Source organism: Acipenser ruthenus, chromosome 45, assembly GCF_902713425.1.
Source record: "Acipenser ruthenus chromosome 45, fAciRut3.2 maternal haplotype, whole genome shotgun sequence".
NCBI lineage: Eukaryota > Metazoa > Chordata > Actinopteri > Acipenseriformes > Acipenseridae > Acipenser > Acipenser ruthenus.
The window spans coordinates 9,636,366-9,651,979 of record NC_081233.1 but is presented as its reverse complement, the minus strand read 5'-3'; the positions used below and the strand labels follow the sequence as shown (position 1 = coordinate 9,651,979).

General features: G+C 46.0%; 2 protein-coding genes across 6 annotated transcripts in view; both read left to right on the top strand.

The window, feature by feature from the left end:
* The first annotated feature begins 1,768 nt into the window (after nucleotides 1-1,768).
* On the top strand, nucleotides 1,769-7,535 carry LOC117400923 (LETM1 domain-containing protein 1). Of its 2 annotated transcripts, XR_004544286.3 has the most exons (10): nucleotides 1,769-1,987; nucleotides 2,295-2,458; nucleotides 2,715-2,830; nucleotides 3,803-3,885; nucleotides 4,194-4,380; nucleotides 4,901-5,002; nucleotides 5,092-5,244; nucleotides 5,441-5,537; nucleotides 5,906-6,041; nucleotides 6,387-7,535. XR_004544286.3 is itself a non-coding variant. In XM_034001282.3 (9 exons), exons 1-9 carry the CDS (start codon nucleotides 1,869-1,871, stop codon nucleotides 5,971-5,973), a joined length of 1,089 nt encoding a protein of 362 aa, XP_033857173.3. In that variant the 5' UTR covers nucleotides 1,769-1,868; the 3' UTR covers nucleotides 5,974-6,181. The 2 variants fall into 2 exon arrangements, 1 of the variants encoding a protein (XP_033857173.3); XM_034001282.3 differs by lacking the exon at nucleotides 6,387-7,535 and having other exon boundaries at nucleotides 5,906-6,181.
* A 1,746-nt stretch (nucleotides 7,536-9,281) lies between these two features.
* Nucleotides 9,282-15,614, top strand: part of LOC117401134 (inactive dipeptidyl peptidase 10) — an 18,132-nt gene continuing 11,799 nt past the window's right edge. For 2 of the 4 annotated variants that reach the window (XM_034001636.3, XM_034001634.3), the window contains exons 1-5: nucleotides 9,284-9,669; nucleotides 13,734-13,848; nucleotides 14,286-14,381; nucleotides 14,484-14,578; nucleotides 14,797-14,871. In XM_034001636.3, the coding sequence (XP_033857527.3) occupies nucleotides 9,628-9,669; nucleotides 13,734-13,848; nucleotides 14,286-14,381; nucleotides 14,484-14,578; nucleotides 14,797-14,871 (423 nt within the window). In that variant the 5' untranslated portion in view covers nucleotides 9,284-9,627. Of the gene's footprint in view, nucleotides 9,670-13,733; nucleotides 13,849-14,285; nucleotides 14,382-14,483; nucleotides 14,579-14,796; nucleotides 14,872-15,614 lie in introns of all 4 variants that reach the window. The other 2 variants (XM_059013084.1, XM_034001635.3) reach the window with 2 other exon arrangements.

Below are 15,614 nucleotides of genomic sequence, written 5' to 3'. Positions count from 1 at the left end.
ACAACGGTACAGTTTTCCTCCGACCCACTGTGGCAAGTCCAGATAAACTCCTGTTTCTGGTTTACAGAAGCAGTGGCAAGGAGTTTCGAAGAGGGAGGAAACTTCTGTAAAAAAAAAAAAAAAAAAGCCCTCAATAAATAATATTTTCGGTCAGGGATGATTTTCTTTACCACCGCAGCAGAAACACACAGAATGGGTTCGGGAGCGACTCTCTCTGAACAAGGCTGCATAAAACAGCAGCTGCTGCAGTAACCTTTAGGATGGGGGAGTTTGTAAATGATATTTAAAAAAAAAAAAAAAAGATAGCTGACTGTCATCCTTTAATCAAATCCGCTGACTGTAAAGAAGCAAGGAGCCGTGCACATTTTTACAATTTCAAGAGACTATTAGCCGAGAGATGATGGCGTTCCAATTACCGGTGCGATCGTGTTACTAGCGAACAGGAAAACTGCGCTGTACTAAAAAGGTGCAGGGCAGCTCCTAGATCGTAAAACGTGTTCCAAATGTATTTATGGAGCCTCGAGATAAACATCTCCTTTTTCAAAGGGGTCATGTGATCCACCCATTGAGCTCCTCCTGATGTGCCTCCCTGCCCACCCAGTGGAGGGTTTCATTTGGGCTACGCTTGCTGGTCCAGTGGTTAAAGAAAGGGGCTTGATACCAAGAGGTTCCCGGTTCAAATCCCAGCTCAGCCACTGACTCACTGTGTGTGACCCTGAGCAAGTCACCTAACCTCCTTGTGCTCCGTCCTTCAGATGAGACATAAAACAACAAGGTCCTGGAAGTGATTCTGCAGCAGCAGTTGTGACGCATAGTACACCCCCTAGTCATTTTGGATATAAGCGTCTGCTAAATGACTCAATAATAATAATAATAATAATAATAATAATAATAATAATAATAAAGTTTAGGTGTACCATCGGAATATCGACCAGTTTAAGCTTAAACGTGAATACAAATGTTTCCATCTTAACTGCTGTAGAATTACACACTGGACTCTCCACCTAACAGAATTTAAAAGGTACTAAACGGCGCCATCTTGTGGCCTGTATTAGCAAGTACAATAGCAGCGGTTCAGTTTGTATTATCAGCTAGAGAGGAAGCATAGAAGTTAATAGTAATACAAAGTCTAGTGCAGTATTTACATTCAACCATTAATCTTGTAAAGCAGTCATTTCATACATATACTTGTCTCAGAATAAAGTTTGTGTCGAGATACAGTACTAGCATAATGCGTGTATAATTGTACCAGGTTGAGTTTCCTGTCTATGTATCTATTTTATAATGCATGCATGTATGTTTGTTTGTTTTTCCAAAGTTTTGGAAGAACTACTTCTCGAACTCCATAGAGTTCACGCATATTTTTTATTTAAATTTTTTTTAAATCTAAAAATGTAATAAAAAAAATCGTGACCGCATGGGATATTGTTTTTGGAGCTATTGCGACCTCTACTGGCAGTAAGATGCAATTGCAAAGGTTTTATTGCTCTGTGCTGCTCCGGTCTCTGTCATATTCACAAGAATGCCGTCGTCGTACAATTTGCTTGCAGTTTTTAAACCCCCTACTGATGCAAAGTGTTCCCGGGATGACGAAGACTGTGTGCTTCCTGCTAAGGCTTACCTTTGTCAACACGTTTACTCAAGTGGCGTACATATGTTAAAAAGACGACGAAGGCTTCAACAATAATAATTATTATTATTAAGTTACTGACAAAAATAATTGACTGTATGTATTTGTAAACACAAGTAAAGGTGCATCTCCTTTAGAACCTGTTGGGTTGACCTCCTACCTGACGTTACAGACAACAGCTGATTCCCTCGACCAATGACAGGACGCGCTGTGTGCTGGAGGGCTTGACCTTACCAAGATGGCGCTGTCCAGGGCCGGGAGCCGTGGCGGTTCTGCAATGATGTTGTTATACAGAATCCGGCAGGCTGGACTCTCGGGCGGCGTTAACAACGCCACAAAATGCTCTGTCCTGCTCAGGTAATGCATTCGGAGAATTTTATTTTTTTACTACGGTGTCGGTTTTATCTGAATACTGTCTGTCACTGTGCTGCAGCGTACAGAACAAGACGTAATAAAACCCTTCCTTGCTACTGCAAGAAATACAATCGCGTCGCCGTTTATGGAAATAGATACTTCACTGAAATTAAACATTACAGGAGACGTAACTCAGGTGGAACCGAAAGCAGCAGACCCTGCGGCTCTTTGGCCGCCCCGGGTCTGCCGCATAAGGAGTTGTTTTTAGTCACACTACCACTGTCTTTGACCCTTGGGTTTTCCCTCACAGGTCCAGCAGCCAGCAGTTATGTCGGTTTTCCTCCAAAGCCAAGCACAGCGGGGGCTGGGGCTCCCTCATCGTGAGCAAGCTGAGGCTCGTCAACGAGAAATACGAGCGATTCCTAGAGAGGAACTTCCCTGCTTTTTACCTGCTCTACTCCACCTTCTTCAGAGGCAAGCAGCGGGATTTCACCCCCAGTGATGTCTCTAAAATATTAATCCCAGTTCCTTTTGAAGGATGTGGTCAGGTATATGGAGACAGACTATCTGTGTGGAGGCTGTCTGACGCTTATTTTCGTCTAGATAAACGCTGGATTCAGTTGTGATCAAACTTGGCTAGGATGTATTTAGCACAAGTTACTGAGAATCTCTTGTCTGTCTGTCTGTCTACCTCTCTCTCTCTGACTGTCTCTCTGTCTCCCTGGCTCAGGGCTCCGGCTGCTCCTGCAGGATGGCTCGGAGGTGCGCAGGATCAAGGTGAAGATGGCGAGGCAGGGCCTGAGCAAGGAGCAGCTCCCGTACCGTGACATGGAGACGCTGCGCCAGGCGAGTCTCACACTGACCAGCAGGGGGAGCTCCTCACAGCAACCTCAGCGATGAGCTATTCATTGTCAAAGAACCGCTGCATCTGCGCTGAAACAAATATGGTCAATTATATATATATATATATATATATATATATATATATATATATATAGAAATAAATAGAAGTCACCTCCAGTGAGAAACCCCATCGAAGGAGAAATTAAGACAGCAACTCCCAGTTCAGTTAAGTCCAAAGCCCCAAGGGATTCTCAATAAAAGCAGTGGTCTTTATTTTAAGATATTTAAAACCATGGTAAACATAACAATGGCTTACACGTTTTGACCCGCAGGTCTTCCTCAGAGCACAATAGAGATCTATATATATATATATATATATATATATGGTGAATCACGCCCATAAAACCTGTTGCAATATACAAAGTATGTATTGTTAGTGGAATTTGATATTTGTGCCAGAAATGTTTGCTTTTTATTTTTTTTTAATAAGTGAGAAACGCATAAAACGCTCGCAAATATTCATGGATTTACAGTGTATAACTTCCCAACATTTCAGTATGTTTAACACACCTTTGTCAAGGGAAAGTGTGTTTGAAAACAGTGGAGGGACTTCTAGGCTTTTGGTGCTGTGGTAACATATATATATATATATATATATACACACACATATAATGTTTGTTTTTATTTATCTGGATATATTGTTACTGCTTTAATCTGTTGCTTTGAATTCTGTAAACCATTACATGTGTGATGGCAAGAAACCTTCCCTAATTTCGCTTTTATTAAAAATCTGCTAAATATAACATGGCGCAGAATTCCCCTAATTGCTCGGTTCAGTTTCTGTACAGTATATGCATAGTTTCTGTGCCGTACACGTGCTGCTGTAAACATGCCCGCAGCGAGACCTCCTCACGGGGACGCTGCCACAGAGACTCCCTGTTTTACAGAATTCCCTTCCTGTCTTTCCTTCCTTAGTTCCGGAGAGACATCATAAAAGCTCTTCCTGTGGCCCTGGTCTCCATCCCTCCCTTCGCTAACTACCTGGTGTTCGTGTTGATGTGAGTGTGGGAGTGCGGTACAAGCACGATGCAGCCCCGCAGTCCTGTAGATACGTTCAGAGAGCTGCTCCTGCACTGTGATGTGCTTTCAACATGCTGCCAAGGCAGGGAGTGGTCTGTAGGAATACTGTACACACAGCCCTCACATTTACCTGTGTCAGCCATAGAGGGGCAGCTCCCGGTGAGCAGAAATTCAAATAAATAGATTTCCTCGATATCTCTTGAGAACCAAGCGCATTCCTCTCTCTCTCATCTCTTTCCCTCCTCACCCTCTCATCTCCTCTCTCCTCCCCTCTCCCATCTTGCAGGTACTTCTTTCCTCGGCAGGTTCTGATCCGACACTTCTGGACCCCGAAGCAGCAGGTTGAGTTCCAGCAGGTGTATCACGGCCAGCGGGCCCGGCTGTACCCGCGGCTCGTCAACGATCTCACCAGAACCGCACCGAAGGTGTCGGACCGGGACCTGCAGAGCCAACTGCTCCAGCTCTGCAACAAGGTAGCGCACAAAAAATAACGAGACAGACAGACATATATTAAAAATTCACATAACAAATGCATCGAGAGCCCTGAGCGTAAACTCCCAACTGCAGCTGTAAAAAAACAAAACACAAAATTGAACAGGGATGGAAATGAGACTCCTGTTGCACAGCAGTTTCACCCATTCCAGGTTTTACTACGAGCTTGATCAGCCCCCCGTGTGTCTAGGTAACAAGCTCAGTTGTGTCTTCTTATTAAACTCATAGTGAAACCAGGAATGGATCAAATCGCTATGCAACGGGAGTCTTATTTCCATCCCAGCAACAAAAATATGAAGCAGTTACGGTTTTGTAGTTCTTCTGACTCTATACAACATAGCTTGGCAGAGCCTCTAAAAGGTAGAATTCCTACCTCCTTGTTACATTGTGTGTGTGTGTGTAGGGGTTAGGGTTGCAGCATGTGTAATGTTTCTCTGTGTGTGTGTGTAGGGGTTAGGGTTGCAGCATGTGTAATGTTTCTCTCTATCTGTCTGTGTGTAGGTGCAGGGGGGCGCTCACCCTGGTATCAGTGAGATCCAGGCCGTGCGGCACCTCTTCACCGGACCCCCCCTGGGGATGAAGCGTCTCCAGGTGGAGCACATGGTGAGGGACTTGCTTTCTCAAGCTGTTTTAAATTGAATCCACAGCTCGCCTCCCCTCTAACCCCTCTCTCCTCCCTCCCTCCCTTCCAGCGCTGCCTCAGCTCTCTCTTCTTCCTGACGTCCCGCCTCCCCGCCGCTCTGATTCGCCGCCGGCTCTGGAGTCACTCCGTGGAGCTGCTGCAGCTGGACCGCGCGCTGAGCATGCTGGGATTGCACCAGCTCTCCGAACCCGAGCTCAGAAGCGTCAGTACCGTCTGTCTGTCTGTCTGTCTGTCTCTCTCTGTCTCTCTCTGTCTGTCAGTGACAAACATTGACAGGTTTTGCATTGCCTCTGCTCGCTGTGTCTGTGTGAGTGTGTGTGTGAGTCTTTGTGTCTGTGTGAGTGTGTGTGTGTGTGGTTGTGCCGGTCTGTGCTCACGTGTTATCTCTTCCTGTGCAGGCGTGTTACCTGCGTGGTCTGAACTCCACGTGTCTCAGCACGACCCAGTGTCGAGAGTGGCTCTACCAGTGGCTGCAGCTCTCCACGAGACTCAAAGGTATTTCTGTGCAGCGTCTCTGGCACTGGAGAGGAGAGATGCTTGTTTGGGGGGCATCATGTTATTCAGTCTTCCCCCCTCTTTTTTTGGGGGGCTGATTTTGTGATTCTAAATCTCTGCAGCTGGTGGTTTTCAGAATCTTCCCCTAGTAATGATTTTTTTTTATATTGCTGTCGTTGTTGTCCTAATCGCAATTTCTTTATCAGAATCTTTCTGATTTAAATGAAAGAATACCTTCCAGATTTTTACAATGCAGAATCGGTCCCCTAATGGTTTGATTTAATGATTTTGTTCTGATCGATTGAATGAATGAATGTTCAGATTCAGAATCCCTAGTGATCTTGTGATTTTCTTTGTATGGTTTTTAGATTCGGAGGCTTCTCTGCTGCTCCACAGCATGGTCCTGCTCGCCATGAACTACCCAAGCCGTTCCTGAGCGCTGGGGAGGGGGAGTCAGGGAGCTCCCTTGCAGCAGGGAGAGACTTGAAGAGTGGAGATTGAAATGTAGGTCCAGCCAGGAATCTGGGACTCCTGTCAAACCGGAAAAAATGAAGGATGACTCTGATCCCAAGCACCTGGCAGCTTGCAGCTATTTTCAGATCCCACGCTCTGTGTGTTTGTGCGTGAGTGTGTGTGTGCCTGGGTGGGTGGGTGGATGGGTGGGTGTGGGGGGGTGTGCGTGCCTGGGGGGGTGTGGGGGGGTGTGGGGGGGTGTGGGGGTGTACAATGCTCGCTATCGAAGGTACTTTTTATATTGTATTATTTTCTTTCCTGGAAGTTCATAAGAAAGTGTAACTGTTTTGTTGTTGGCTTGTTTTAAATAATCGCGTGGCTTATCCTGTCGTTCAGCTTCATTTCTGAGGGGATAGACAGCACTGTCTGGATCGCTCGCACGTCTCTGCACAGCAATGCATCACTGACTCCGGTCCAGCACTCCATTCCGGGTTTCACAGCTCTGACTGATAAAGGTGCTTCCGGATGGCAGTGGCAATAATAAAGGGCATGGTAGGATCAAAGACCTGGACTGGATCTAGCCAGGTGACCGGCTCCACAGTACAGAATGTATAGTCTTGTGTCGCCAGAACCGTCTGAGCGGCTGACTCGAAGCTAAGCAGCTGGAACAAGCTGACGACGAGCGACTCTGAGAGAATCCTTTGGCGTCTCTCTACCAGTTTTGTTCCAGGAATCGCTGAATGTGTTCCCGTCAGTTTGACTGACTCATGCACCCCTGTCTGCAAAGACGAGATGTTTGGAATGCGACGCTGCAAGTTCAGATTGCTGATTGGAATCCTTTTTTATTATTATTTATTTAAAACAAATAAATCTGTTTCTGTTTGTACATAACCAGTCTGTTTAAGGGCATTTGCAAATAAATGTTTTGTCAGGTTAGTAAACAAACTACTGCTCCTTCTATAAAGGGTCTGCAGAATCCGTCCTATTCACAAAACATTAGGGGCTGTTTTAAAGACATGTTTAAGGACTGGTTTTATTTCTATGATTATTTTTTTTTTGTATTCGGGTTTATGAGAATAAACTGAACTCATCTCTGAAACCAGTTTTTTTTCATGAACTTTAAGCTTGATTTAAAATGATCAAAAAAGGGCTTTTAAAAACCAAAAACAAAGCAGCCGTAAGTATTTTGTGAACAGGGTCCCGGTGTATCGCTTGCATGTCGGTTTGTTGTGTGTGTTTTTGATGTGCCATTAATAGCTCTGATGCTCACACGGTTCATTGAAGCTGTGCAGCTCATCAGTATGCAGGACATGCTTCCACACACACAGAGCTCCTTACTGATTCATGTTGTGCTTTACCGCAGCGGGAGAGGTTTTGTTGTCGTATGCATTGTGCGCTTGTTTGAGTTGCCTGTGCCTTTTCCAAGCGGGTTTTGTGTTTAAATGCCTAGGAGGAGGTGTTTGTATTTCTTTCTGTACAGTAATGTATAAACAATATTTAAAAAAAAAAAGTTATTCCCAAATGCGGAGTAAAAAATACCCACCATCCCTGGCTGCTGCTGCTGTTGTTTTTGTTTGTTTGTTTGTTTTTTAAGCGTGCAGTACTACCCTAAAGTTTTGAAAGTACGAATCGTTTTTTGGCATTAAATCCAGATTTCATTGTATTGAATGGTACAGACAGACCTACAGCATTAAGACATATACGAGCCTGTGTGTTACTCACAGCTGCCAGCAGAGGGCACTGCTGCAGCGCTTTCAAACCTGATCCTCAATGGCGGTTGTCATGACTGCAAGCAGAAGATAATAAACCGGTGCCTGGACAGTAGCACAGTGACTTTAATACCGCATGTTTAAATTATTATTTAATTATTTGGCAGACACCTTTATCCAAGGAGACTTGCAGGTGTTACAGGGCAGTACAGCGTTATAATGCAAGATTCATAATTAAATACAGTGCAGTTTACAGTAAGTGCAAAATATTAGTAAAATACAATATGAACTAGGATGCAATCAGTTAGGATTACAACAGGTTGTATCTACAGTGACATATTAGCAGTGCAGTAGTGATAGCAATGAAGCTCACACAGGCGACAGTTTGAAAAGAGATAGTGCAGGAATTTAATAATTATAATAATAAAAATACTAACAAGAAGCCGAGGGAGCACAAAGCCATTTTGAGGCTTGGAACCTGGTTTCAGGAGACTGTAGGTTTCAGGACGCTGCACGGCACACCAGGGGAGACTCGGGGTTTGATACAGCAGCGAGACTCAAACTAGGTCTCCTGGTGGTCTCCTGGAACCAGGTTTCAAGCCGCTGCTCCTGAGAAAGTGGCTCCGTGTTCCCTCGGCTTTAGAACATCAGTTTATAAATGAGTGGATGAAGAAGGAAAAAAAGACGTAAAGGAAACACCAGGATTAATTAAAAAAAAATTAAAAATTAAAAAAAACACACATTCTACTGCAGGAGTGTTTCTCTCCTCTGTTGAAAGAGAGGGCCGGGGGCTCAGCCTGTGTTTGAATCGAATGGTATGAACGGTTGCTGCAGGGCTCTCGTTAGACGTGACGAGACGTACGTGAGGGCTGCTTTGTAGAGAGAGAGAGAGAGAGAGAGCTGTAGACGTGTGGAAGCCTCGCAAAATGAGATCAAACCAGCTGGGTTTGTGTGAGTTAGAGTGTGTATGTTAGTGTGTGTGTGCTCTCATTACTGCGTGCACACACGAGAATGCAAAACCCTACATATGAAGCTGAGCAGTGTTTAACAAGTCATTATAAACTAACAGCCCTGGTTCCAGCCCACTACACCCTGAACAGAGTGGCTGCTAATGAAATTCTGTAAAACAAGCGCAAGCTGTCAACGTCAGAGAAACAAACGCACACAAAAAGACCTGCAGTTACAATAATAATGATTCTTCTTATTTGCAGTTATTATTGTTTTTTTTTTTTTCAGTATCCTTGCGTCTCTGATGTGCTCAAGCATTGATAGAACTGCCAAGGCGCTGAGCCCCCCATCCACCCTCTCCTGACTGGGGAGAAATGTTAGCAGGGAATTTCGCTGAGACAGGAAAAGTTCTGTGGCATCTTGATTAATTCCTGCCTCTCAATATGTTATTGATCAGCCAGCGAGGAGCGATGGGATAAAGAGGAGAGGGAGGAGGGGAGAAACGGGGAGAGAGAGAGGGAAATTGGCAAAGGAGAAGGGGGAGAAGATGAAGAGAAGGGGGGTCTCGAGAAATAGGGGATGGGAGAGAGGGGAGTAAAAAAGGGAGAGAATGGAGAACACAGAAGGGGGCAAGAGGGTTAGGAAGGGAAGATAGAGAGAGGGAATAGAAAAAGAAGAGAAGGGAAGGAGGGAGGGGGTTAGGAGGGAGAAAAAGAGATGTGGTAGTAGAGAGAGAGAGAATGAATGAGTTCGATGTGTGAGAGTGTGTGTGTGTGTGAGTGGTGCATTTTTTTTCATGAGCTAAGGACTGCTGCAGTTCTATCAGACTGTGTGTGTGCGTGAGAGAGAGGGAGAGGGAGAGGAGAGACAAAGAGAATCCAGCAGCTATTCATGTCGACCAGAGTGTTGAGAAACCAGCCCCAACTGGGAAAGTAAAATCCAGAAGCACAGGGCAGCCCAGCGCTCACTAACTCGCTACAATGATGATCGCCACCACTCAGCAAAACATGACCAGGGAGCCGGTAAGACCGCAGCTTTATTATTATTATTATTATTATTATTATTATTATTATTATTATTATCATTATTATTATTATTATTATTAATGTATTTATTTGGCAGATGTCTTTATCCTCTATTGTAAGTGTTCTTTTAGTAATATCCAGGATTAAAGAGACACCATTTATTTGAATTTTCTCTTTCACTATATTGTTATGATAGCTTACTCTAATTTTGTTAACCGCAAAAGTTAAGTCTAAATGCAAAGAAGGCTATTTAATGGGTTAATAACTTGTGTCTTAGTGATCAGTCAGCCCAGTGTGTGATCACTGTGTAGAGAGCGAGAGACACTGCTGCAGGATCATTGGGTTTAGTGAGGGATGGGTTTTGTATGTTTAAATAATTCTTTTAAAGTTCTAATGAATCAAGTTTTTTTACCTATTTTTTTGAACTCTCTACACCCTACACACGACGGATTCACCTCAAAATCAGAGCTGCCCAACTCAGTCCTGTCTCAGAGTCGTCCCATTGAGAAGGGAGTTCTTTAACAGAGAAACATCATGTAGCCGCTTTCACTGCGACTTTATGAAGCAAAATGAGTTCAGTTCTATAGGATGCTGCAAAACTTTTGACCACAGCTGTACTGACCTTTTCATCTCTAAATCTGCTTATTCGGGGCCTCAGTAAGCCTTGTATGGCTCAATAGCCATTCGCTGGACTGCTCAGGTTAAACCAAGAGATATTACTGACCAGCGCTGGACAGCTGAGCAGGGCATTTTCCCAACCCCAGCGGTTTATCAATTCTTAATTAATAGTTTAATTAATGGCTGGGGCTGCTGATTGATTCAATAGCCAGTGGAAGAATGCCATAATAATCCTGGCTTGCTATAGCAGGGCCATTTAGTGAGAGCAGAGAGTGGATTTCGTGCTGCACAGTGTGGGCTGGCTGGTGCTGCAGCTCACTGTATGTCACTCTGCACCTGTAGAGAGTTATGCGTTCACAGTGAGACCTCGAGAATTAAAATTCATAACCGGTTTCACTTTAGCATTTACCAGCACCTCCTGGGAATCAGAAACTCCATCGCCAGGACACCTCCATCGCTTCTGCATGTTTCTGTGTGCAGCATTTCATTGTGTATGATGAAAAAGTACTAAATACACCGTGCACTCACTGCTGTGCAAACACTAAGGCTGACACCTACACATGACCTGCGTGTTTTAGACAAGCGCTCAGGCAAAATTCTGTGCGTGATGACATTTCAACATGCAGATAAAGTTTAAACTGCTTTCTTTAAAGTGTCAAAGCAGGGGTGAAGGTGGAGAAGTACAAGGACAGAATATCAGTCTCTCGTATTCTGATATCAGAGAGAGAGAGAGAGAGAGAGACAGAGAGAGAGACAGAGAGAGATCGATCAAGCGCTCTGTCAGGAGCATGGCAGCTCCGAGGTTGAAGTCCTGTCGTTTATTACAAGCGGGTGCCGGTGAATGAAGGGACTATCCGATATGTTTAATGGCCAGTCATTAGTAACGATGATTAGTGGTGCCTGTTCAGGGAGCTGACAAGCGATCAACGAGACGAGGGAAACGAACCTCTTAGCAGGCTGAAGAGAGGAGGGAGGGAGGGAGGGAGAGGAGAGGAGAGGAGAGGAGGGAGGGAGGGTGTGGGGGGAAGGGGTCACAGGGCTCGCTGATACACAAGATTTTTTTTACCAACAATGCAGTTTTTTTTATCTCTTTTTTTTTTCTACGTGTGCTCAGTCCAGCGACAGATTCAAAGAGATCTCCTGCACTGAGCTCCTCAAACCCCCTGCCTTCCACACTGCAGCCCAGCGCTTTCTTTATCTAACCACTGAGCTCCTCAAACCCCCTGCCTTCCACACTGCAGCCCAGCGCTTTCTTTATCTAACCACTGAGCTCCTCAAACCCCCTGCCTTCCACACTGCAGCCCAGTGCTTTCTTTATCTAAACACTGAGCTCCTCAAACCCACTGCCTTCCACACTGCAGCCCAGCGCTTTCTTTATCTAACCACTGAGCTCCTCAAACCCACTGCCTTCCACACTGCAGCCCAGCGCTTTCTTTATCTAACCACTGAGCTCCTCAAACCCCCTGCCTTCCACACTGCAGCCCAGCGCTTTCTTTATCTAACCACTGAGCTCCTCAAACCCCCTGCCTTCCACACTGCAGCCCAGCGCTTTCTTTATCTAACCACTGAGCTCCTCAAACCCCCTGCCTTCCACACTGCAGCCCAGCGCTTTCTTTATCTAACCCCTGAGCTCCTCAAACCCCCTGCCTTCCACACTGCAGCCCAGCGCTTTCTTTATCTAACCACTGAGCTCCTCAAACCCGCTGCCTTCCACACTGCAGCCCAGCGCTTTCTTTATCTAACCACTGAGCTCCTCAAACCCCCTGCCTTCCACACTGCAGCCCAGCGCTTTCTTTATCTAACCCCTGAGCTCCTCAAACCCCCTGCCTTCCACACTGCAGCCCAGCGCTTTCTTTATCTAACCACTGAGCTCCTCAAACCCGCTGCCTTCCACACTGCAGCCCAGCGCTTTCTTTATCTAACCACTGAGCTCCTCAAACCCCCTGCCTTCCACACTGCAGCCCAGCGCTTTCTCTCTCTCTCTCTCTTTCATTTTTAAGTGTATTGGAAAACGTTCCAGGCACCTGCTGTTTGGAAGATTTGAATTGAACTGCTGCCACCCGGTGGCTGCCTGCTGCCAAAACACATCAATAACGTCCCCCTTTCCACCCCTTCGCATTAAAGAGGCTGACTCGGAGCCAGGAAACACATTTGCTAAAGACGTGCCACTGTGGAGCGGAAGGAATATTTACAGTGAATCAGGGAGAAGCGGTTGAAAGTCAGAGTGCGGTTCAGCAGGTAAACCCTGGCTCTCAGGACACCCTAGTGGTTGATGCCGGTGTTACACCCAGGCTCTCAGGACCCCCTAGTGGTTGATGCTGGTGTTACACCCTGGCTCTCAGGACCCCCTAGTGGTTGATGCCGGTGTTACACCCAGGCTCTCAGGACACCCTAGTGGTTGATGCCGGTGTTACACCCAGGCTCTCAGGACACCCTAGTGGTTGATGCCGGTGTTACACCCTACTGGAGTGGTTGGCGGAGGGGAGTGGCATCGCGATTCCTCAGAAGTTTTCTCCAGCCGTGTTTGTTTTTTTCCACAACATGCACAGGCATTGCTTCAAGATGCATTTGAAGGCTCTCGTGATTCTTTCTCGCTTTTGAAGGCGACGAATCTGTTGCTCGTCCCGCCTCTGCAAATGATGTGTTCCCATTTCAGGACAGATCTGTTTATATAATCCAGGGAGAGGGAGAGGGAGAGGGGAGGGGGGCTAAGTTCCTCTCCTGGTCTATGTTCCAAACCCTGTTCTAAATTGTTTAATTGAACCAATTACACCTCCATCCAGACCCTGAAGTAGATCATTCTGTAACGGCAGCTGTTAAACCTGCAGTGGAGTGGTTCTCCAGTATTAGGATTGGGCTGAACAGCTTGGTTTGCATAAACAATTACCCTGGAAGCCCATCTCAGCGCGATGCAACTCCAGTGCAGCAGGCAGCCCCTGCGTAGTCATGAGCTACAGCCGAGTGAAGCGGGCTGGGGGGGAGGCGCTGCCAGCAGCAATGGGATGGTAATAATTCTGGCACCGCGCCCGACTGCACTGTGTTTAAAAGCTCCCCACTGTGACAGTTGGTAATGAAAAAACTGTTTTATTACCTCGACAGGGATGTCTTCCATTGAGCCGAGGAGGAGTGAGAGATACCGGAGAGTGAGAGATACTGGAGAGTGAGAGATACCGGGCCCTGTCCAAATCGTTTTAAGATTTTTTTAAAGATTATTTTGATTAATGAGGTTTGCAGTCCGTGAAAATGTTTTTTTTTTTTTTTTTTTTCCAACTGCTACAGAGCAAGAACTTAATTCTCATTTACCGCATCACCTTAACCTAACTGAGCTTCCACCAGCAGCACCTCACCCCCGACTCGCCCTCAAGATCCACCGAAGCACCGCACTGCACCAAACAAATAATGACACTAGCCTGGCCTGACCTGACCTCTGTGTGTCTCTCCAGGACCTGGGGGTCTCGAGCCGTCCGCCGCGGAACTGGAAGGGTATTTGCATCGCTGTGGTGGTCATCGTGGTGGTCATGTCCCTCGTCATCCTCTCCATCATCCTGCTCACCCCCGGTAAGACCCTACAGCTCACTCCAGCTCATTCCAAATCCCAGACTGGGTGGGACAGGTGATGCAGAAACAGCCGTGGAAGTAGCAGAAATTTCAAATGAAATGTTGGACACCAGACAATTGCAGCAAAGCACATCCATATATATATATATATATATATATATACAGTTAAACCCTTATGAAAGGTTATATTTTGTAATATGCTTCACCGTACCTGTCTGCGGTGCTTGCTTGTGCTGCACCATGCTTTCACTGTGCTGGGTCACACTTTGCTGTGCTTTTGCTAAAGGAGCCTCAGATGCACAGCCCTCTGAATTCCTCAGCATACAGACTCTCATACAATCCCTGCACACTTGTACACAGCTCTGCCCTGCCTGCAGGGCGGGTGGATGCATGCTTCCAGCTCTCAGTGTTTTTTTATTGCTCTGTTCTCTTCTCAGAAGAGTCTCGCCTCTCTCTGCAATCCCGATTCTCCCTGGAGGACCTGGCGAGGGAGGATTTCAAAGTTCACGACCCCGCCGTGGCCTGGGTCAGCGGTGAGTGCAGCCCGGCTCCCTGTACCCTTGAATCCCAGCCCCTCCAAACCCTGACACCCCCCCCCCATGATAACTCTGCCTGTGCTGTCACTGTTTCACCAGAGTCCGAGGTCACACTGCGCACCAGGGAGGGTCATGTGATCAAACGCAACGTGAAAACCAACGAAAGCACAACGCTGGTGGAGAACAGCACCTTTGTAAGTTATTATTATTATTATTATTATTATTATTATTATTATTAATTAGTCATTTAGCAGACGCTTTTATCCAGAGCGACTTACCGAGACTTGAGGGTGAACTAGGCATCACAACTGCTGTCGGACGCATTTAAGAAAGACCAGGAATTGACTGCCGATGGGAATGCGGGGATTGAATCCTCACGGGTCCTGTGTTTTGATTTTGGTTTCCCCCGCAGCTCACGCTGAAGGCCTCGCGGTTTCAAGTTTCTCCAGACCTGCGCTTCGTCCTGCTGGCCTACAACGTGCAGCCGGTAAGCAGCTCTTCAGAGGAGCAGCATGCGGGCGTGAGGAGGCAGCGAACACAGCGGGCTGTTTATACGAGTGTGGTGGATCTCCTCCGAGCGGCTGACAGCAGCCTGAGACAACGTGCTTAACTCATTAAAAACAAAACACACCGTATCTGAGAACTAGCAGTAAGAACTTTTAAGAGTGTTTTCATCACAAAAAGGCCAGAGCATAGAAAAGTAAAAAAAACAAAAAACAAAGGCAGCGCCATCTGCATTTGCTGTTAAAGCTCTGGAGCAAAAATCGCAGACGCCAGAATCCTAGATAGGAAGTGAGCAACACCAAGACAGAGAAACGTTTTCAGGCAAGTCAGCAAATTTATGGTGGTACAAAAAAAATAAAAATAATTACAAATGAAAGGAATGCACGGTGTAGTTCATTTCTCAGGGGTGGAACATCTCACAGAGTTTGAGAATATTGGTTTCCTAAACTGCTGACCCAGGGAGAAGAGAATGTAATATGATTTGAAAATTGAAATGTAGAATTCGTTTTACAGTCTTCTAAGTGAGTACAGTGTGTGTAGAATGTCTCATTATTATTATTATTATTAGTTTGATGCAGTCTGGGGGAGAGAGGACTGCAAAGCAGAGCAGAGCTGAGCTGCTCAAAGTGTGCAAAATGCTTCCTGTTATAACTGCAAACCCCCTAACCGCAGTTGAAAGTGTTCAGGGCGCTCCAGGTGCAAGCAAGCAGGTATCTTCAAACTGAA